This window comes from Phyllostomus hastatus, unplaced genomic scaffold (assembly GCF_019186645.2).
Source record: "Phyllostomus hastatus isolate PE091 unplaced genomic scaffold, TTU_PhHast_1.1 phas_scaffold_12, whole genome shotgun sequence".
NCBI lineage: Eukaryota > Metazoa > Chordata > Mammalia > Chiroptera > Phyllostomidae > Phyllostomus > Phyllostomus hastatus.
Genome location: NW_025334007.1, coordinates 18,130,089 through 18,154,079, shown reverse-complemented (window position 1 = coordinate 18,154,079; position 23,991 = coordinate 18,130,089). Strand labels below are relative to the sequence as shown.

Here is a 23,991-nt window from a genome sequence, read left to right as displayed (position 1 = left end):
TAAATTAATAAAAATGAAAGCAGTACCATATATAATTATTGGTGGGAGCCCCTGGTGTTTGACATGCCTTTAAGGTTTGAAGTACTCAGAATGTAGTTAAAAATAAAATAACTCAGAAAAGCTTATTTTTGAGAATGAGGTTAGAACCAGAAAATCTGAGCATACATTAAAAGATATTAATTATATTCATTTGTAAATTTTGGTGATCTTAGTTCAAATTTCTGCAAGCACCTAAGATCTTTATATATATTTACTCCCCATCATTTTGGAGCTTACAATCTAAAACAGGCTGTGGTTAATTAGCATTCTGTGAAGTGGCCAGGACTTAAGAAAGCACCCCATAATCCTTGTCAATGGCAAACTAGTTAGAACACCAGCACACCTACTGTCCTGGCTTCTTGGGAGATTTTTAACCCAATGGGATTGAGAGAGAAGAGCTGGAAGGAGCTGTATCACCACTTCTTTCTTTTGCTTTTCTTTCAGTGTCTTTCACAGAGTAGGCCAGTCCATAGCAGATCCTCAACAAGTGTTTTCTGGACAGAAGCAGACTCTAGCTTCTCAGTCACAATTAGTTGCAGATCCAACATCCACACAGGAAGACTTTCTGAGTAACCGTCACATCTTAGTTTGGAGATTATGACTACTAATTTGAGACCCAGGACTAACATTTTAACAAACTAGTATTCTAGCTGAATCAGAAGAGAGAGAATTAGGCAGGGCTGTTACTCATGTATAAATCAAGAAGTCAACTAAAGTCTCACACAGGAGAGAAGACAGAAAATTTTTAAGAAATAGGCCCAAAATTTCAAAGGGCATCAGAGTTAAAGAGTGAAGAGTCCAAGAGCTCAAAGTAAAGCACTGAGGATTCTGGAAGGGCCACAATCACCCTTCGCCCCCACACAGTGTGAAACATGCTGTTCATAACTAGGCATCACATGCGGAAAAAGTCACACAAATTTTGTCAACTCCTCTTTTAAATAGCAGGGAAATATGTATAAAGCATTTTAGAGAACTCCATTCAAAGTGATTTTTAAAAACAGTAAAGATTTTGATGTCTACTGAGATGCACGTAAGTCAAGGATTCTGAATCCAGCACTACTGACATTTGGGCCAGGCAGTTCTTCGTTGGGCTGTACTGTGCTGTGCAATGTGGGGTGTTGAGCAGCAGTTCAGGTCTCTAACTACCAGATACCAGTAGCACCCATTACAAATTGTGAGAACAAGAAACACCTGTGGAAATTTCCCAGTGTCTCCTGATTGAGAACCACTGGCTTAGATTACCTAGAAAATGGATGCTGAAGGGACATATTGCCAGACCATGGTATGCAGAGAAAGCATTGCTATGCTTCTTATATCCTTACAGAATTCTGTTGAAATGAACACTATGTTATAAAACAAAAGACCTCTCTGAAAACTTGAACTGCATTACCTCAGAGTCACCTGAGGTGAAAAGTACTGGATAACACTCTTTGGATCTACTTTGTCACTGAACCTTAGACTTTATAGGAGCTTTTTTAAAATGATTTTATTTATTTATTTTTAGAGAGAGGGGAAGGGAGGGAGAAAAAGAGGGAGAGAAACATCAATGTGTGGTTGCCTCTCTTGTGCCCCCTACCTAACAGGGACCCAGCCCAAAACTCAGGCATGAGCCCTGACTGGGAATCAAACTGGTGACCCTTTGGTTCACAGGCCAGTGCTCAATCTACTGACCACACCAGTCAGGACTATAGGGGCTTCCTGAATGGTAAGTGGTTTGCCATACGAATGAATCAGTGGTTTCCAAATATGGCCAATATCAGACTCACCTCAAAACCTTCTTTAAAGTTTTGATTCCAAGTTCACAGTTTGGAGATTCTCATTTAGTAGAAATTGGGTAAAACCATTAAGCCAATATTTTTTTTCCAAACATCAACTAATAATGAGTGAAGTTTTGAACCCTCTGGTGTAACCTAGGTAACAATACCCAAGAAGCCAGATTCATCTACTCATAGATATTTGCTGGGTACTTATCCTGTACCAGAGCACACAGTAGGCAGTGGGGATATGATAGGACAAGAATAATTGGATCTCTGTAATCAGTAAGTTTAGACACCAGTAGGGAGAGACAAACAATGAATGTATATACAGGGATGGGCAAAAGTAGGTTAATACTACTAATAATAAGTATAATAATTAATAAATAATACAAGAATAAACTGTTTCTTGTACTCACAACTGTAATCCTACTTTTGCCCACCCCTGTATAATACAAAGCAGTGATTCAAACAACACAAGCGCCAGCTAGTGTGATATGATCAATGGTACTTCAGTACAGTCAGAAGCACTTTGGAGAGAGCAGTCAGGGAAGGTGATATTTTTTTCTGCAACTTATAGGACACCAAAAATGCCTGCCACTGAAAAACACGAAAGAACTGGTCATATATGAGGAACAGAGAGGGCACTAATGTAACTGGACAGTGGTAAGGCGAGGAAGGGTGTTAGGAAGCAGGGAGGATCATACAGGCAGACTTGGAAGACCAAGGTCATGAATAAAGATATAAGTGCTTTCATTTAAGAGTTTTAAATATTGAAATGTCATGGCTAGATTTTCTTTGTAAAAGATCTCACTGGCCATGTGATTATAATATAGGGTTACCTTGCTGCCTTCGTGAGGATGATGGATGTGAGGGTTTGTATTTAGGTGACAGCAGTGAAGATACAAAGAAGAGGATGAATTTGGAAAGTGCTGTAAAACAGAACTGGCAGGGCTGGATCAGGGATTCAATGCGGGAAATGCAGGAAAAGGAGAAATCCAAGATGATCTCTAGGTGTTCTGGCTTGACAACTTACCAAGTAACCAACCATTTACTGAGACAGGAGAGGCTGAGATTGTTTCAGGTGAGGGGCATATGAGGAATCAAAAACCCAGTGGGACTGCATATGACAGCACAATAATATCACAAACCAAGTTGAGACTCAAGTGCAATGAGGTCATCACAGTGTGGGGAACAGGAAAAGTAAATGATACAAGATTATTACCAGGAAGAAAATGCAAAGTGAAGAATTTGTTTTTCTGTGATTGGCAGATATCTCTGGTACACAAAACCCAGCAGGAATCTGATTATTTATCAGTTAACAGTGGTGCTTAAGAAGTGTTTTTGAAGGATGGTAGATGTGGCTTCCTAAGATGATGGGGTTCAGACTAGAGGCCACATCTAGGAAAACCTCTGAGTATGGCAGAAAAGAAGTATGTTGGGAGGTGGGGAGTAGAAAAGGTATCTATGATTAATAGAGGTGTTAACTAAGGAGATTTCATTATAATTAATATTAGTTAATGTTAATTTCTTATATTAATAGCTAATGTTAACATAATCCTTAATTAACATTAGTTAATATTAAGGGGATTTAATAAGTAAATAAGTTATTTATTTGTAACTTGCAAAATTCTTGCTTTTATGAGGAGACAAACAATGGAAACAGTATAAAAGTGACTTCCAGGCCATGCTCCTAAATTTCCTAAGATGTCTACACTGGCAGTGTTGATGGATGACAACTGATTCATATCAGCTCAGCCCTACAACAGTGCCCAGTTCTTGCTGTCTTCAGAATTACCAAAAAAATATCTAGTAGTCAATACCACTGAATTATTAAGTGCACTTAATGACTTCAAAGTCTTTGGAAATCCAATGTTCATAGAGAACAAATTTGTAAACATGTATATTAAAACCTGTTTGGAGAGAAGAGAGGCTCCCTTTAATGGTAAGCAACTCAGTCCTTCTGATGGGTTCCTTAGGGAGGGTTTAAGTAGAGCAGGGGAACAATCAGCATTTAATGACAAGGCTGTGGTTAAGCAGATGGTGGAGAGACTGCACCAAACAGGAAGTGAGGTCAGCAACAGAGGAGCACAGAAATAGACAGGTCCCAGGGACAACAATGGCTGAATCTTGACAGCTGGACTCCACAGAGACCAGCGCAAAATCAATCTAAGCCCCCTGCTTTTTTACTACACCTCAGTGAAGAGAACACCCATCACCCACCCATAGATTTATCCTTGCCAGAGGCATCATGAAACTTTCATATTGTTCCCCTTCCACAGAACAGAGGTGAAAATAAGTGTGTTCTTCCAGGGAATTGCTCAGTTTAATAGTATTCATAAGCTGCTCCAATGGTCCTCTGATAATTTGTTCTAAAACTAATGCTCAGTGTAGTAATTCTACTGAAAGAGCTGCCATATTTAGTTGGATGTGTTGTCATGAAATTCAACATATGTTACATGACCTTGGCAGACAATTACAGTTTGTAATATTTTGTTTGCAGTCAACAGAACAAAGCATATGAAGACTGTTGGGGAAGGTAGGTTAATGTAATCTTTAACCCAGGTCAAATGACCAGAATTTTAGGGGTCACCAGAAGCAGGAGAATATTGTTAAAGTTGTGATCACTGAAAATGGAATGAGTCATTATTCTACCCCCAGCACTTGTGCTGTGTATGAGGCTGTCATTAAACCTTGGTGTTGGCCTCTCTCTCTGACGTTCTGCATGTTCATTGAATAGTGTACATAGTACTCATAACATTTACCATATCTTCTCTTTTCAGATCTTATTCCACAGCAATTGTAACATCTTAAAAACATGCATGAAAATCTAATAGACCTATGAGTCTCAAGTAGGGGTGGTTTCCCCCAGGGGACATTCAAAAGTGTATGGACACAATTTTGTTTGTCACATCTAGGGGATAGGGGGACACTATGCTACTGGCATCTAGTGGGTAGAGGCCAACAATAGTACTAAACATACTGTACTACACAGGACAGTTCCCACCAATAAGAACTATCCTGCCCAAAACGTTCCTTTTGCTTAAGCCGAGAAAACCTGCGAAAGACATAAAAACGTGGCACTGAACTTAATGGATATTTTTAAATTTGACTTTTGTCTACACCAGTCCAATTAAAGAGCTATTTGGCCATGCAATTCAACAATATGGATGGTCACAGTAAGGCACTGAAGGTACAAAATTTGATTGTTCATTTATTATGGTGACAAAAGGGGGCGTAGAAGGATAACTCAGCTCATCTATTTCAGTTATCTAAGGAGGCAGTCAAACTCTGTGTGGTCAGGACACCTGAATAAAGCTTTCCATTCTGTCACCTGTGCCACCTTGAACTCTACTACTCTAAGCTTATATTTCTTCAGCCATGAAATAGAAAACTTGTCTAACCCACCAGTAGAATGTGAGGCCAAAGCTGACACAAACTATGTCCAAACACTTTGCAACTTGCATAAGACAATAAAGATAAAAGAAATATTATAATCTGTAGTTTCTCTCGAACTGCTGCCAGGAAATCATTGATGTATGTATTTCATCCTTGGCCCTCACACTCTAGCACCTCTGCAGCCCATCTAAATGAAGTCTGGCTGGTCTAATGATCTCAACATCTTTCAAAAATGCTGACTGCTCTCAACCTCCAGCCCAGCTGCCATCCTAGTGTAGGTCATCTTCTATTATCTCTCCCTAGCCCAGATGTCAGGATGTACTCTGGCTCCTCCTCACCCTTGACTCCATCATGGGACCAGAGCAGGCTGTTCCAAATGCAAATATGATCAAGACACTAAAAGGCTGTCAAGGATGATACCCAGCTGGAGGGATGGAGTTACCATAAACTGAATGTGGGAAAACCATGGGAAGAAAGGTTGTAAGGAGAACATTAGTGTTAACACACATTTTTGTTATGATAAAACAGGACAGTTGTGCTATACTTTAGAGTGTAACTGATTATATAAATGCAAGATTCATTTGTGGCCATTATAACCATTTAAAAAGATGAGTGAACAGTTCATAGCAACTCTTAACATTTTCACTATTTACTCATCTCTTTGGAAAATTGACCAAATAGGTGCCACACAGTAGGCATTCAACAAATGTTTGATGAATGAATAAAGTAAAAGCCACTGCGTTCTTATACACAGTCACCTCTTGGACAAATGAAAAAAAGCAGTAAAGAAAGAAGATTAAATATTTGCCCCCCATTACATTTTAGAGGAGCAAAAGGCACTAAGGAAACATGAAGGGTCACTCTTTTCCAGGAGGACACAGACATAAAGGGAAAAAAAGCCTCCAAGGCCCCAGGAGCAAAGCCATGTTGAGCAAAGAACTAAGTGGAATGTTTGTGCTAAAAGGCAAAGCAAGCTTTTGAAACAACCTAAACCAACATAGGGGGAGCAGAGAAGAGTACATTGTTAGAATACATATTACATCATAAAGGATTATGTTCATGTGAAAAGCAATGGGTCACACTTAATATAGAACATTCTTTTGACTTGTGACTGATACAGAGCTGCTGAATGCTGTTGCTTATCATTCTAAAGTATGCAGAAGAAACTTCAGAGCATCCAGGTGATTTCTTTTAGCCTGCAAGCCAACATGTTCCCTCTGTAATCTTCCTTTTTATAATCTCAACTCAGAAAATATGTAGGTGGTGATCCATGCTAAAATAAAGGGCTATTTCATCAGCAAATTTTCAGAGCACAAGAGGAGACATTAGCATCAACTTGTCTCTAAGTTTATGCTTCTAGGAGAATAAAACACCTGAATGAAAATAATTCTTAAATTGTTTTGTGATGCACTGGATTTATTTACACAATTGAGGCAATAATCATTCATAGTATGAATAGAAAAATTCTACTTTTTCAAATTAAGTAGTCAGATTTCACCTTTCATCTGTATCTTAAAAATGGTAGAAAGATTATGTTACAAATTAAAGGGCACCAGCCCACGATACAAAATCTGGAAAAGGTGGTGGGGCGAGATGGTGATCAGGCATAATGAGCACGGACTCCAGATCCTTCTATGCAAAGAAACCTCTGCAGAAAGTGAGTTACCCCTAATACCATATTAAAAGGCAAATCACTGAGCCCCTAGCATCTCCAAAAACTGAACAAGCATTAATAACTTACTAGTACGTCACTTGCCAATTCAAGGCATATAACTCTGGTAAAACTAGAGAAAGAACAATTATAGATTCCTAGAATGTTCCCCTAGGAAGGGATTTTAACGATTTTGTAATTCGGGCCCTCTTTTTCCCCAGACCAGCAAAGGGAACCAACAGACATTCCTGATTAGCCTGATGCCCACCCCCACCCCCGCTGTTCCAGCTGATCCAGGACCTGGCCAGCAGCACTAGACACCAGCTAGGGCAGCTCCGGAACCACTATACCTACCACCCCTGGCCAGCTCAACTCCTCTCTTGAAAAATATTTTTTCATGTGGAGAGTTCATTTTGGAATACATGAATTACAGACAGACAACTGTCTTTGCTTTAAGTATTGATGATTCTTAACTTTCTGCATACTTCTCTTGGGATTTTAAACTTGGCATTTAGCATATCCATTCTCAACAGTGAAAATCATGTCAAGGAAAACTCAGTAAAGTAGCAGATGACATACCAACAGCAATGCCTGGTCTGAAAGTGACACATCTTACAACTGGAAAACAAATGCCCAAAGATTGTAATGAGCTAGCACTGCTACCTACTCGCTTCCTGGAGGTGGCATTCAGAATTTTCAGCACTAATTCCTCAGAAACACTTTTTTTTCCTGTGTTCTTTCTCTTTTCTTCTTCTTCTTCTTTCTTCTTCTTCTTTCTTCTTCTTTTCTCTCTCTCTCTCTCCCTCTCCCTCTCTCTCTCTATCTCTCTCTCTCTCTCTCTCTCTCTCTCAAATAAACAATCTAGAATCTGGATTTGGTCGATCAGTCATTAACCTCAAAATCTTGACTCCTTCCTTAAAGGAAGCAAATCCCATAAGGTTTTGGTCTGTTGTGTCCTGCGGGACCCCAGTGCACAGCGCAATGCATGGAACACAGTAGGTCCCCAATAAATATTTATGGACTATTTGAGACTACAGGGAGAAGAGAGGCCACCAACAGAAGACCTCCTGGCATCCTCTTGTGTTAATCAGACAATATGCAACATTCTGTCCCGCTACAGATTCAAAGGGAAATGCACACCCTCTTTCTAAGAAGGAAACCGGCTGCACCCCAAAGCACTGGGCAGCATTTTTCCTGCAAGTCCACTCGACAAACGCTTGGATCACGAAGCGGCCCTACCTTCCACCCCACTCTATTCCCGTTCTTGCAGCATATCTGACCAAAGGCAGAGTGGGCCAACCTGGCCCAGCCCCAGGAGCCCCATTTCTCAGCCTTGATCAGAGAGGCTGTAGCAAGGTTCAGCCCCTGGCCGCGAACACAGCGACCACCGCGGGCTCCGGGGTTAGGGGCTCCCCTTCTAAGGGGCAGCTGAGTTACCGGGCAGTTGACACTGGGGGAGGGGGGCGATGCACGCAGCACCCCCCACTCAACCCCACACCACCGAAGACCTCTGGGGAGCCATGGATCCCACCAAAAATGAGCTGTCCCCTCCCAGGCCGGCCAAGTGGCGCCCCCTGTTGTATGTTTGAGCCGGGACACTCACCGCGTAGTGCAGCTGCGGTTTCTTGCGGTACACCGGGTCCCCCATGTCCCTAATGAGGAAGAGCGGTGAGCCCCCGAACACAGCCTGAGGTCTCGGCGCCTCTCCTAGGTCCCCTTACTTTACGGCCATCCTGGGCAGACCTCGGCCGCGAGCCCTGCTCCTTGCGCCTGGAGAGCAGTGCTAAGTGCTCAGGGCACCGGAGTCCCGCCGTGGAGCCGGAGGGACAGGGTGGAGGCAGCGGCGAATGGGAAAGAGGAGGAGGATAAGGAGGTGGAGAAGTTAGAGGAGGAGGAGGAGTTGGAGTACAGGAGGAGGGAAGAGCTGGAGGACGCGGAGAGGGGAGGAGGGAGGAGAAAAAGAAGTGAGGCAAGGAGGGAGCGGCGGAGTCAGTGGCGGTGGGCGGACGTTTAAGTCCTTCCGCGCCTGTAGCGGCTGCTGCCGCCAGCTGTTGAAGGCTACAGCGACGCAGTGTGCCCACTACAGGTGACAGAGCCGCTGGCGCTCCTACCTCCTGCCACCCCGCCCCTGAGCAAGCCTTCAACCAGCCAGAGGACGAGATTGGTTTCCAAGAAAGACTTCCACTAACTTGGGAACTCACTACACCGAGGGCGGGGTTTCGGAGTTTGGAAAGCCCTCCTTTGGGAAAGTCTCAACCGCGGGAACCCTAAGAGAGGGCAGGCCTGAGAGGAGAACTGCTAAGGGAAGGCAGGCCACTCTAGAGGGTGGCCCGGCTGCGCCAGTTTAGTGAAACTTGCAGGACCTAGGCATGTCTGGGAAACCCCACTGGAATTGGGAGTCCTGGAAAGTACGCTGGAACATGAGGACTGGCATTGATGCCAGACTGGATCTGAGTTGAGCGGAGGAGGGCAGGGTCCTCAAAGCGCTGCTTTCTGTGTCTTAGTTCTTAGATGCAAATCAGAAAATGACATAGCAAGGATTTGGAAACAGAAGAAACATACGCGATTTGCAAATGCTACCGGGTAAACCAAATCATTGTGAGCACACACTGGAGGTTCACAGCACCACCTAAAAGTGGCCTCTGGTCTGCAGTCCCCTAATGGAAACCTGCAGTTTAAAAGTCCGTGGAGAAGAGCACCGGCTCCCTCCCCAGGCCTAGCATCTGTGATTTCTAGACACCCTCCTACAAGCTGAGTCCAGACAAAAGCAGAGTCTGGAGCCAGAGCAAACACTTCAGACTCAGTGAAATCAATCAATCCAAGTCCAAGAGGGGTGACTATCAAGTGGAAGGTGGATTTCTGGGTTGCGTGTGTCAATTCTTCAGGGTCCCACTACAGTGAACTCCCTGAGTGGCCCTCCACTTGCTCTGTGGGGGTGGGAGGGTAGGAAAATAGGATGTGGCCGCTGTGTTTGAGCCTTTGCAATTTGGCTGGACCAACCACCCACTGGCATATAATATTTTACAACACCTGGCAGCATGATTGTAAAAAGGACTAAGAATGTCAAGCCAGGGGTACAGGTATCCTCAAGAATCTACTGCTACATAATCCCATGACAGCTCATCTGCTAGAAAACTGTAAGACTGTATTTACTGAAATTGATCATATGCCTACTCTCTGATACAACAATTCCACTCCTAGGTATATAGAAAAATGGGGGCCAATGACCTCTTGTGAATAGGAATGTTTATAGTATCTTCAGGCAGAATCACCAAAATGAAAACAATCTAAATGTCTATGAACTGGTGCATGATGAGCCAACTGTGATGTATTCATACAATGGAATACTCCTTGACAATGAAGGGAAAATGGTACTAAGGCTCACAACTACATGGGTTATTTTCACAAACATCCTGTTGAGAGAAAGAAATCAGACACAAAGGAAAACATGCTGTAAGATTCCATTCATTTATTATGGTATTTAATGTTGAACTGAAATAGGCAAATCTAATCTATGTTGATAAGAAGCCAAAACAGTGACTACCAAGATGGGGAGGGACACGGGGAACCTTATGGGGTGCTGGAAATGTTCTGTGCCTTGAACTATATTGCAGCTATTCAAGTACACCCCATATGTAAAAACTCATTGAGTAGTACAGTTCAGATTTGTGCAATTTATCCCCTTCACGATGTGCATTTTAAATTAGAAGAACCAAAAAAATAAACTTAAAATCAAACTCCTGCCCAAAACAAAAAATTCCAGCCAGAGTGCTGCCTGTGGTAAGGGAAAGTCAGTTTTACCATTTGCCCAGGTCTCTTTCTACCTGTAGCCTGCCTTGCCCAGGACTCCTTTCCCTCTGCTATGTGGGAGGACAGAGCATGCCCATTCACCTTGGAGGAACTCCCTGCTCCCTGACATGTGCAGACAGAGCTGGAAAAATGACACACTAAAGTCCCCTCTCCACTTTCACTCTGCTCTGCTGCTGCAAGCAACCTTTAAAGCTGTTATCAAAACCCCCTTAGAATAAGGTGGATAACTAGCACCAGCTTCACCACACACCACATTTTTCACAGAATGCAGCTGGGGCATCAAAAGAGGGCTGTTTACACAATGGCCCCACTGTAGGGACCTTTGCTTCATGGTGTTCTATTTAGGTAGAAAGATGAACTCTCCAGCCTTAGGATTTCTTTCTCTATCATATCTGCAATTAAGATCTAGAAACTTAAAATCCCTTTCCCTACAAAATCTTTTCCATTATTAATATATATATATGTATTGTGTGTGTGTGTGTGTGTGTGTGTATATATATACATATATATATATATATATATGTGTATATATATACACAATACAAGGTGGGTCCCTGAATTTAAAATACCTTAACCCTAGTCCTTTGATCATTACCCATAAATAAGTCACCTCCATGTTAAAATTGGGTCGTCTTAGATTTTGTTTGTATTCTGTCTTTGGAAAGTGTATTAAGTCACTAAATGGCATTATTGTAAGCTGAAAATAATCCATGATTCCCAAACTGTGTATAATAAATCATCACTTTATGTAATCCATAGGTTCTTAGAAACTGTGACTTTAAGTCACAGATATACAATGAAACAAATTTGACCATCAGCTAATTTATATCAATGCTCTTACAGCATAGTTCTGGTCACAAAAAAATCACCAAATTTCTAAATAAAGACCCAAACACTCTTAATATGAAATATTGAAATACCTGTGAGCTACACACACATTTGAGAAAGGTGAATAAACACAAGTAGAAGAATGATTTTCTAACCCACAGAGTCCAGTTCAGGGTCAAGGTGGCTGGAACCCCTCCCAGCAGCTCAGGGCACCAGGCAGGACCCACCTGGGCAGTTGCCCTTCCATTGCAGGGCCCCTCACCCCCACACCTGCACTCACTCAGACTGGGGCAATGTAGACACGACAGTTCCCCTCACAGGCACATCTTTGCGATGTGGGAGGAAACCAGAGTCCCCAGAGAAGACACACAGAGATGTGGGGAGAACATGCAAACTCCACACAGACAGGGGCTCCCGTGGGAGTCAATTTTTTTCTCATCAACATTAGAACAAAATGAAACAACAGTGAACAAAACAACATTATTCGAGGGCCTGCTTTACTTACATTTTAGAAATGACTTCTGCCTGCTAGCATATTTCTTGCTAAATTCAACATTAAGTTGCAGTTAAATTATCAAGTGCAAAAGAGCTGTTTTTCTGTGTTTGAAAGGTTAAGGGAGATAGGACAAAGCATTTAAGAAAAGAAATGATCAGTTCATATTGAAAGGCTCCTAAATTAATCTGAGAGTGAATCATACACCTCTTCAGTTCTCAGTCCATTTATTCAGGACTTGAGAAGAGACCTAGAAGGTTGTGCAGAACTCTAAGAGGTCTATTAAGTCCACACATTATTTCTATTTGCTACGGAGTTGTATGAGTTCTTTATATTTTTCTATATTAACCCCTTATACATAAACCATATATATGTGGTTTGCAAATGTTTTCTTCCATCCTGTAGGTTGCCTTTTCATTTTGTTGATTGTTTCTTTTGCTGTGCAGAAGCTTTTTAGTTTTATGTAATCCCACTTGTTTATGTTTGTTTTTGTTGCTTGTAGTTTTGGAGTCATATTGATAATTCTTTGGTATGGAGGCTGTCCTATGCATTGCAGGATGTTTAGCAGCACCCCTGGCATCTACTCACTAGATGCAAGTATTATCCCCCTCCTTGAGTTATGAAAACCAACAATATCTCCAAACATTGACATATGTCCCTTGGGAACGTGGGACAAGATAATCCCTGTTTGAGAACCACTGCTTTTAGGAAGTTATGCATCTATAAATCTTACAGCTTAATGGTACCTGTTTTTGAACTTTATAATAAATGGAGCATGTTTTTATTACATCTGGCATCTTTTACTCAACAATATGTTTTTACGGTTCTTCTATGATGTTGTATGTAGCTCCAGTTTATTCATTCCCATTGCTGCCAGTATTCTGTTGTATGTGTTTAGCACATTTTATCTTTTCAACTACTGATGGACATATGTGCCCTTTCCAGTGTTGGGCTACTGCTTGAACATCGTTACATATATCTGCTTGAACATCATTACACATATCTCTTTGTGCACATGTGCATGCATTTTTATAGGGCATGGATCTGGAAACAGAATTGTTGGGTCATAGGAATGCATATCTTCAACTTTACTGGACAATACCCAACAGTTTCTAAACAGATTGTACCAATTAGAACCTTTATTTACACTACAGTATAAATAGACTGAACATAGTTTATATAAAGACTGAACACAGTTTAGAGTTGTCTCTCTTTTAAGGTTTTCTCATGGGGCTACAAAGATAAAATTCAGGAAATCAAACACCAGGATCAGGAAGGAGAGATGGGGAAACAGCTTCAGGTCTTCCTTGTCAAACTCACATTTCCTTTATACGTGAAGAAGGACCTACCAGGCCTGCTAGGAATCGGAAATGCTATTGTTGACTCCATCCACATGTACAGGTAGTAGCAATGGGTACACTGGTTATACTCTGAACATTTTATTAGGCAGAAATTCAGCATACTGTGCAGGGGTGGGGGAATCTTAGTGACCCAACTGTAAACATAAGTGCCTCTAAAGGAATCACCATTTTGCCACACAGCCATAATTCTTCCCTTTGTATTAACTCTAACAGGGATATGGATATGGGAGAAATCCAAGGAAGAATTAAGTTTTCATTCCTTTTTGCAGATAAGTTAGAGAGACAATCCCAGTCTGAAGACCAGTCTTCAGATCCCAGTCTAAAGAATTCCTTGGGGTCCCAAAAATGGTACCTGAGACTGTGGTGACATAGAGTGAAGAAGGGCAAAAAGAATGTTCTTGCATGGCTTAGTAATATTGCCCTCAGCTTTGATTCCTAAAACCATGAATATTAAAAAATTATACAGGGTGGGATAAAAATAGGTTTATAATTGTGACTATGCAAATCTGTTTATTCTTGTATATTTTTATTATTGTATTATTTTTCATAAGAACAAATGTAAACCTATTTTTGCCCTACCCCTGTATATCAACCAGAACTGAGAATGTGATAATCTGTGAATATAAGGAAAGAAAAGAGGGAGGGAGGTGAGGCTAAACTGACCACAACAATAAGTTCAGTTTGGTGTCCTTGATTTGTCCTGTTCTTGCCATTTTGATATTTTCATTGAACAATGGCTACTCAGTGCCGTGAAGTCATGGAGAGTGCCCTTAAGAAGTATCCACAGAAGTATGTTTCTAAAATAAATTTCTATTCAAGGGTCATTAAGCAAAAGGAGAGGTTGCAACCCCTGTAGTTATGACTCCTCTCCAAAAAAAAGTTTGAGAATCAAGAAGCTACTTTTCATTATATCCATATGCTAATGTTAGTCTATTTCCTCCACCCACCCAATTCCAACCTCCTTTCCTCTGCATGCTGTTACAAGCAGGTAAATCCTGCGAAATGCTCATGATAGCACTAGTGGTTCTGGTGCTAAAATTATTGTTTGAAATTACAATTCCCTTTATCATTGAGAACCTACATCACTGGCCCCTTGTCCAACTAGATGCTTTCAAAAAAACAAATCTGAATCCTTGGCATAATACTGTGAGGAAAGTATGACCACTTCTATTTTATTCATGAAGGTAATTAATTTGCTTAGCACATCGGATAAATAGTGGAGTCAAGGTGGAAATGGAAGTTGGGTCCAAATCTCTTTGCAGGCCATTCCAGGACATCTCAAAGTAGAGACTCTACAATAAGTCAGACTCATTCATTAAATTGCTAGGGTGCCTTCATATAAAAGGGGAAAGGAAGAAGACCCTGCCAGTGCCCCATCCATATCTCCCAGGTTATTTGTTCTTAATGGGGACAGTTTTTTTCTCCAAGTGGACACCTGGAAATATCTAGAGACTTTTTGGTTGTCGCAACTGTTGGGTAGGGGATGTGGGGAGACAGTTTCCACTTGCATTTAATAGATACAAGCCAGGGATATTGCTAAACATCATAAAATGCACAGGACACCACCCCCTCACACACACACACAAAAACTATCCTGCCCAAAATGTCAAGTGCCAAAGTTGAGAAACCCTTCCTAGACATAAGAAATCCATCCTTTAATGATTTTCACTTAGTAGTACATCTCACAGCAACAACACATTTTCTTTCTGTGGACTAAGTCTTGCACCATCCAATAAAACAAGGAGAAATTTCCCCAGAGGAGAAGAGTGCAGCTGAGCTCTAGGACATTCTACACCAACACAGCATGTAAAAAGGCTAACAAGTAGAAATTGGCCATGTGTATGATCAAAACTGGAAGTTACGGCATCCTTTGGAACACTTGCTTAGTCACCCAACACAACTACTAGTTTCAAAAGCTCAGCAGTATTATGAATGATGATGACACCTTGCATTACTCTGTTATCTGAAACGTCCAAAACAATTTCAGATGTAATGGTGCCCCCTACTCCAATTACTCTATTTTGTGATTATGATTTCATTTTTAGAAGGAACAGAACATACAAGGCAAAAGTTGAGAATTTGTTGTCAAGTATAATAAAATGAGGAGAATGAAACAGAGTGTCCTTTGCATGCCAAGTCACTTAACCTCTCTGTATCTCATTAATCCACCAAATAGAATGAGCCAAAGAGTTTCAGATCCCCAAGGAATGCTTGGTACATAAAAGTTGAACACCAACAGTTTAACAAGGCCTTTTCAGCCTTGGCTGTGCAATGAGGCCAACCAAACAAAACTGCTCCAAGACTAATTTCTTGATTCTCTTTCTTTGGGACCATGCTTTATTAAAGTAGTTCTCAACCAGGTGCAGTTTTGTCCCCCAGGGCATATTTGGTAATATTTGAACATATTTTTTATTGTCACAATTTGGGAGAAGGGAGTGGTGCTACCAGTATTTAGTGGATAGAGGCCCCGGATGCTGCTAAACATCCACCAATGAACAAGCCAATTCCACCACCATCCCCCCAACAGATACCTACAGAGAAAGGAATGATTTGGCCCCAAATATCAGTAGCACTAAGGTTGAGAACCCCTTTACATGTACAATTGTTCTGGTCAAAATAATTCTAATACATTAGAACCTAAGTATCCGACTAGGGCTTTTTCATTATTTCTATTTTGGTAGCCATCTTTCTGCATGTTCATACATATAGCACATATGGAAAAATATTTCCTGGAAAGATTATAAGGGTTCTTCTCCCTTTCACCAAAAGATAGGGCAAGAAGAAAAGGGGCTAGAAAGAAATGGCTAATCAGTGTCTGAATGTATAATCTTCAAGACCATGTGCATCAGAATCACTTGGGGTAAAATTTTTTAAAAGCAGATTGTGAGCACCTCTCCAAAATACACTGAAACAGAGTCTCTTGTAGCATCACCCCAAAATTACCATCTTTAGTAAGATCCCTTGATAACATGTACAACACTCTTTGAGAATCTTTGATGTCATGGGACTAAAATGCAGAAACTGGTGCTTAGAAAAGTTGAGTGACTTGTTTAAGGTCATGCAGATACCATAAGACAATGTCAGAACCCATCCCTAGCTCAGTTAACATTTGACAAAGGAAGGAAGAACATACAAAGGGGAAAAGACAGTCTCTTCAATAAATTGTGTTTCAAAAATTGAACAAATATATATAAAACAAAAAAGAAAATAGACCACCAACTTATACCATATACAAGAATAAATTGAAAATGGATGAAAGACTTAAATATAAGTCACAAAACCATAAAAATCCCAGAAAAAAGTAAATGGGCAGTAAAATATCAGACATTTCTCATAGTAATACAAGGTCTGCCTGGAAAAAGTCCAACCATCGTTAACATAATGGGAATGGTTTGCATGACATCGATGTAACCTGGCAGTCAAGGAGAGTGGACTAGAATGTGCATGTGTTAACAATGATGACTTCACTGTACTAGTCAGTGGGGGCAGTAGACGCCATTGAGTAAGCATGTGCACTGTGTGGCTGTTGCATTCAAAATGACTGAGTGAGTAGAGCAACAAATCTGCATCACATTTTGTGTTAAGCTTGAACATTCCTCTGTGGAAACTATTGGGATGACTCAGAAGGCTTCAACTGTGGGCAACTAGTGATTGGCAGCTTCATCACAACAACGTACCCGCTCATGCATTACATCTTGTGCAGAGTTTTTTTTTGCAGAACATCAAATCACCCAGGGGACTCACCCCACTATAGCCCAGATTTGGCACGCTACAACTTCTGGCTTTTCCCAAAACTGAAATCACCTATGAAAGGGAAGAGATTTCAGACTGTGGATGAGATTCAGGAAAATACAACAGGGCAGCTGATGGTGATTAGAAGAACTGTGTGAGGTCCCAAGGTGCCTACTTTGAAGGGGACTGAGGCATCATTGTCCTGTGTACAATGTTTCTTGTATTCTCTTCAATAAATGTCTCCATTTTTCATGTTACATGGCTGGATATTTTCTAGACAGACCTCATGTTTTTTCTGATATATCTCTTTGGGCAAGAAAAACAAAAGAAAAAACAAACAGATCGTACTACATCAAACTAAAAAGCTTTTGCATAGTAAAATAAACCATCAACAAAATGAAAAGGGGACCCACTGAATGGGAGAACATATTTGGCAATGATACATCTGATAAGAGGTTAATTTCCAAAATATATAAAGAACTCATACAGCTTAACACCAAGAATACAAACAACCTAATTAAAAACGGACAAAGGACCTGAACAGACACTTCTCCAAAGACAACATACAGATGGCCAATAGATATATGAAAAAATGCTCAATGTCACTAATCGCCATAGAGATGCAAATTAAAAGCACAGTGAGATATCACCTCACACAAGTCAGAATGGCTATCATCTATAAATCAACAAACAACAAGTGTAGATGAGGATGTGGAAGAAAGAGAACCCTTGTGCACTGTTGGTGGGAATGCAGATTGGTGCAGCCACTGCAGAAAATCATATGGAGTTTTCTCAAAAAATTTAAAATGGAACTGCTTTTTGACCCAGTGGTGCCACTTCTGGGAATGAATCCAAAAAAACCTGAAACACTAATTTGAAAGAATAGATGCACCACTCTGTTCACTGAAGCATTATTTACAATAGCCAAGATCTAGAAACAGCCCAAGTGCCATCAGTAGATGAGTGGATAAAAACTTGTGGTGCATTTACACAGTGGAATACTACTTGGCCATATAAAGAAAAACCTTACCTTTTGCAACAGCCTGGATGGACCTGGAGAGTACTATGCTAACTGAAATAAACCAGTCAGAGAAATACAGATACCATATAATCTCACTTACATGTAGAATCTAATGAACGAAATACATTGATGAACAAAATATAAACAAAGGCATGGACACATGGAACAGACTGACATTTGTCAGAGGGGGATTTTGGAGGGCTAGATGAATTAAGGTGAAGAGATTAAGCAAAAATATATATAATATACGCCCTGGCTGGTGTGGCTCAGTGTATTGAGTGCTGGCCTGTGAACCAAAGAGTTGCCAGTTCAATTCCCAGTCAGGGCACATGCCTGGGTTGCAGGCCAGGTCTCCAGTAGGGGGTGCACAAGAGGCAACTACACATTGATGTTTCTCTCCCTTTCTCTCTCCCTTCCCTTCTGCCTAAAAATAAATAAGTAAATAAAATCTTTAAAATATATATGACATATAGTATGTTATATATTATATATATGACACATAGACACATAAAACAGTGTGGTGACAGGGAAAGGGAGGACTGGGGGGCCAAAGAGGCAGAAAATGGAGACGGTAAAACACTTTACTTGGAATGATGGGCACACAATGCAGTGTGCAGATGATGTTTCACTGAGTTGTACACTTGAAACCTGCATGGCTTTGTGGACCAATATCATCCCAATAAATTGAATAATAAATAAATAAATGCAGCCAAAACAGAAGGTGAAAAATATCCCTAAACTAATGACTAAAAAGCAAGAATCAGATCCACTTGTAGTTATGGAAGAAGAAATGAAGATAACATTTGGCCTAGTTAGAGCCTGCTAAGTAACTTGCTGCATTTTACTGTGGGTGTATCAAGTTTTCTCCCCATTGTCTTTGTGACTTATGAATAAAAAAGAATGCTACACATGACTTCTTTCAAAGCTCTTAGGGTAACTTATATCCATTAAGTTTTATTTTTCAAAACCATGGAATTCCTTTTCTCACATTAACATGTCAGGAAATGACAAATGTGTTTAAATTATACAAATTATTAGTTCTTTTATGTTTCCCAAAGGGGAAAATCCCTTCAGAGCCTATTGAAAAACCTTCTCATTTAGAAAATAATTCTTTGTCTCTCTTCCTGGAAAAAAACAACAACAACAAAAAGCTATCAGCCACTAGTTCGCCATTGTTGATGGGAAAGTCTGAGATTTGGAACAAAAGAAAGATGTTTTGTACATCATAATAGACAATATGATTTCAAGGCTATTGGTTTGCATTTCTTTAAGTCCCATTTTTACAATGGAATGATGGAAGGAGCAAAGAAAATTCAGCCTTTGAAAGTTGAAGAACATGGAGACAATGATAGACAATCTGAAGGGATGTCATGTATAAGAAAGGAAAGCCTTTTCAATTTTCTGCAGAAGTCTGGACAAAGACTACGAGTGAAAGTTATGAAGACTCAGATTTTGACTCAACACATGAAAGCACTGTACATTGGACCTGACAATTGCACTCTTAGGTATATAACAAAAAGAAAAAAAAAACATGTCCACACAAAAACTTGTAAGCGAATGTTCATAGCAGCATTATTTATGACAGACAAAAGGTGGAAACAACCCAATTGTCCATCAGCTGAGGAAGGGAGTGAGGGAGGAGGGGAGGTCTTTATAGTAAATTGACTGGTGTAAAAGGTGAAAGGCAGCTATCCTGGAAGATAGTGATTTCTTCTTCCCAGCAATATTTAAGCTGAGCCCAGATGACCATCAGCTGGACAGTTTGTACTATGTGACATTTTCATGATAGGACCTGCAACTCTAAAATGTCAATGTGTTATCCCTTTTCTTGATTATAACATGAGTAACACAAGGCTAGAGACCGGCTTCTATTAATTCGTTCAGTCCATTCTTTCATTCATTTTTTCCTTGCTGACTGAAGGTAAGGTCTTGTGCTATTTATCTATCTTAATAATATGGTTGCTTCTTGTATTAAGTAAAGTTCCCAAGAAGCAGACACTAAGATGAGGACTCATATGCAAGTGATTTATTAAGGACATATTCCCAGGAGAAACTGGTGGGATAAACCTAACACGGTAGGAAAGGTGAGAAAGCCAAATAACGGTGTGACTTCTAGCAATGTCCAGTCTCAGCCTGATCCTTGGGGGAGCTCTCAAGTGTAAATTCTCTCTCAGAGTTGTGCCACCTCAAGCAGAAAGGACTGAATTTTAATATTCTCACACCTGCCAGTCAAGGACTATGAGATGCTCCAGGTCGATGTAACTCCCAGGCACTTCCTGCTCTTTGTGGGTACAAGGAAACTTCTGGAGAATCCCAAGGGAAGTCGTCTGAAGAAGTTCACAGATGTTGCTCATTAGAAGCAAACCACACAGAAGTTGGGGGATGGGACAGGCACACAAAACTGGTAAAAGGTCTGAGATATTCTGGGCACAACACCAATAGCAAGTGTCCACTACACATTTGGGTTGAAAACTTGTTAATTTCTAAAGGCTGTTTATGACTCTGTTCTTATGCCCAGAGGTCCTGAACAGGATAGAAGCTTGAAGCTCCCAGATGTAGTTCCAGCAAGGTGATATGTTAGTTGATCATCCAACACTTCTCACTCACTCTGTGTTATTCCCTTCCTGGCAGATAAATACTTTATCTGGCACCTTTGTCCACATTAGACCCATTTCATTTCATATACTGAAAATCTGATGTGGTGAATCAGATTTTCACAAGCCCTACAGGTAATTTCTCGTAGTTTCAGCACCCCCAATTGTCATTTAGCCAGTTATTTTAGGGTTGCGTAGGTTCCAAAAATCTCATGGAACCATTTATTTTTTGTCATGGAACCATTTCTGACTGGGAGACTAGATTTATTGGATATCATTCCTTCCCCTGGATTATCACAGATAGGTCTAAGATGCCAATCCCCAGTCACACAGTGACATTTTCTCTGTTTTACCAACCATCTTATGGCATCATTTGTTGATTACCATCTTTGTTGTGAGGATTCAATTTGTGTGTGAGTGTGTGCAAGTGTGCACTGTAGGAGAAAAGTGCCAGATCTCTATAAGATCTGTATTAACGCTTATTATTCCCACATAAGTATAGGACTTTTCTCAGGTTGCAGGATAAGGTCTTTGTCCTCAAAATTGTTCCTCCTACCAAAGGAGTTCCAACAATTTTTCTGACATATTTCAACTTGGAAAAAGATATTTTCTTTTTTCTTTCCTTTCTGCTACTTCTTATAGCACTTTCTTCTTCTATTTCCTCTGGCATTATCATACAAGATGGGGTTAATGGCAACACTCCTCAGCACCAAGCAGAAAGACAGTAAATATTAGGTAGACTGAAGAACAAGCTGGGGGGTGGTGAAAGCAGAAACAAAAAGCTCCCAGAACCTCTTAACATATTTTGGTGGTGAGGAGAGAACCAGAGGGCTTTACTGCAGAGTATGGTTTTGTTTGTATCTACAAAAGTGCACAAGTTGAAATTCCATAAATAGAGGAGCTTCTGTACCACTTTCTATTGCTAATATTTTCTTTTCCTCTGACGTCTGTCCCCAGCATTTCAGTTCAGGGTGAGTGCTTATTAAATGTACAACGATTGATGTTAGAAAGTGTTAGAGGGGCACGAAGCATTATAGAAAAATGCAGGAAAATACCAAAGATGAAAAATAACCACTTAATTAATTTACAAAATCCTGTAAAAGTAAGCATGTTACACTTCAAGGTTTTGTTTTCTTTTATTTGTTCTAAAAGAACAAATGAGGAGAGATGTTTGCCTCAGATCTGGCACCAGAATCCGTAACAATGGTTTTTACATTTCTAAATGGTTGAAAGAAAAATCAAAAGAAGAATAACATTTCATGACAAGTGCAAATTATATGAAGTACAAATTTTGACATTCATAAATAAAGTCTTATTGGAGCACAGCCATGCCCACATGCATGTATTTGTTTATGACTACTTTCAACAGCCTAACATATCTTGTCTTTCACAGAAAATATTCACTCACTCCAGATTTACAAAACTAGAATAGCACTTTTTATTTTATTCGATTTTTTTTTACTTTCAGTTTTCATCTTCTCCCTCTTGGAGTTTTACAAGTCCAAAGAAAACCTATATGTTTTATATATTCATTTCTATTAACACCTCAATTATTTTGGTTCATTTATAGCCTTGAAGCAAACAGACAACTTCCAGAGATAAACCAGAATCCAAATTAGACTCTGCTGCTCCACATGTCTGAACTTTTAGAAACATGTTTATGTTATTTCTGGAAGTAGCAGGTAAATGTATGTGGGACTCATTTGGTTTGCAGAAGGCACACATACCCTCACTTCTCCTAGAACAATATAAATCATAACCCAAAACAAACATTTCCTTGTTGTGTTTGTATTTACTCTTCTCAAATCATTAGTTCAAAGTGTTTCCTTGTCACTGTTTTCTAAGTGTTGTCAAATAGAAAGTTTTCCCTGTTCCTTCACCTTGAAGTTTAATCCTGCTTTTTTATTTTGTTTTGTTGTTTTTTATAATTTTTTATTGTTGTTCGACTACAGTTGTCTCCATTTTTCCCCACCCCACCCATCTTCACCTCCCACCCTCGTACCTACCCCCTTTGGCTTTGTCCATGTGTCCTTTATACATGTTCCTTGATGGACTTTCCTCTATTTTCCCTCATTATCCCCTCCCCCTCTCTTCTGGTTACTGTCAGTTTATTCTTTATTTCAATGTCTCCAGTTATATTTTGCTCGCTTGTTTGTTTTGTTGATTAGGTTCCACTTAAACACATGCTGTCCCTTGGTATACAAGTACCTCACTCCAAACTTGAATGTGTTTACACCCATTTCCATCAGATTCAATTATATGCCACACCATATCATGTGTTCTGACACCAGAAAAGCAGAAGATTCTAAACCATTCATATCTATATTTGGCCCCTGGAGTCGGACAGTTTTGTCTCATCTTCAAAACCCTATGCCACTCAGAGGAAGTAAACTTGAACTATTAACAGTTCATTTATTTTTATGGCATAAACTTTACAATAGGCCATACTATATACACAAATACGGGCATATATAAAATTTTCAGACTAGGTATTCAGAAATCCAACACTTTTTCTACAACTAGCATAATGCATATAGCATCATCCTCACATTCTGAACATTACAAAATGTAGCCATTTACCACCTCCTTGGATTCTTCCCAAGGGAGATGCCCTTTGAAATTCTAGGTCACATATTGAACATGAGTGGGGTGTTGTTGTTGTTGTTGTTGTTGTTGTTTTTAAGGCAGAAACTCCCTCTTTCTGTAACACTTTCTTCCCCCACACATCTATCACCTCCCTCCTCTACCCCTTCCACTTTTCCTTTGCCTATATAATTCACACTAGCCTCTCTGGATTTCCTCAAACTTATAGACCCTCCCTCTCCATCAAAAGGCTCTGCTAGCCTTGTGTTTGTGCTCCTGTTAGGACACTCATCTTGTCTGTTTCCTCCTGAAACACTCTTCCTCAAAGATAGGGGCTATCATAGTCATCTTTTTACTCCCAGAGCCTGGTCCCATGCGTACTATACAGCAACCACAGGAGAAATATCTATTGAGTGCTACTATTAAATATGATTCCAGGAGATGTCAACAATCAGCATTGGGTGGTTATAGCACCAGGAAGTCTAGAAAGAACCTGGCCTGCCATCAACTTCAATGGAAGTGACTGATGCTTGGAGTTACATGTTGATTTAGCCAGTGGAATGCTTTCCTTGGGCCCAGTTTTGACCCTTATGCCCAGATATTGAATGTTGCAGGTGGCTCAAAATTATCATCAGGATAATATAATGTGGTATTGAAAAGCAAAGCTTTTTAAAATCATAATTCTTGCCCTTAGTAAAGAATAAACCACTTCTCTATAAAAGAAAA

General features: G+C 40.2%; 1 protein-coding gene across 2 annotated transcripts in view; it reads right to left on the bottom strand.

Annotated features, from left to right (window-relative positions):
* ARHGAP6 (Rho GTPase activating protein 6) overlaps positions 1 to 23,991 on the bottom strand; it is a 462,552-nt gene that overhangs the window by 253,719 nt on the left and 184,842 nt on the right. Inside the window, exon 1 of one of the 2 annotated variants that reach the window (XM_045856111.1) lies at positions 8,447 to 8,743. The exons of the other annotated variant lie outside the window; for it this stretch is intronic. Within the exon in view, the coding sequence (XP_045712067.1) occupies positions 8,447 to 8,491 (45 nt within the window). The 5' untranslated portion in view covers positions 8,492 to 8,743. Of the gene's footprint in view, positions 1 to 8,446; positions 8,744 to 23,991 lie in introns of those variants that run through there. 2 annotated transcript variants of the gene reach the window in all.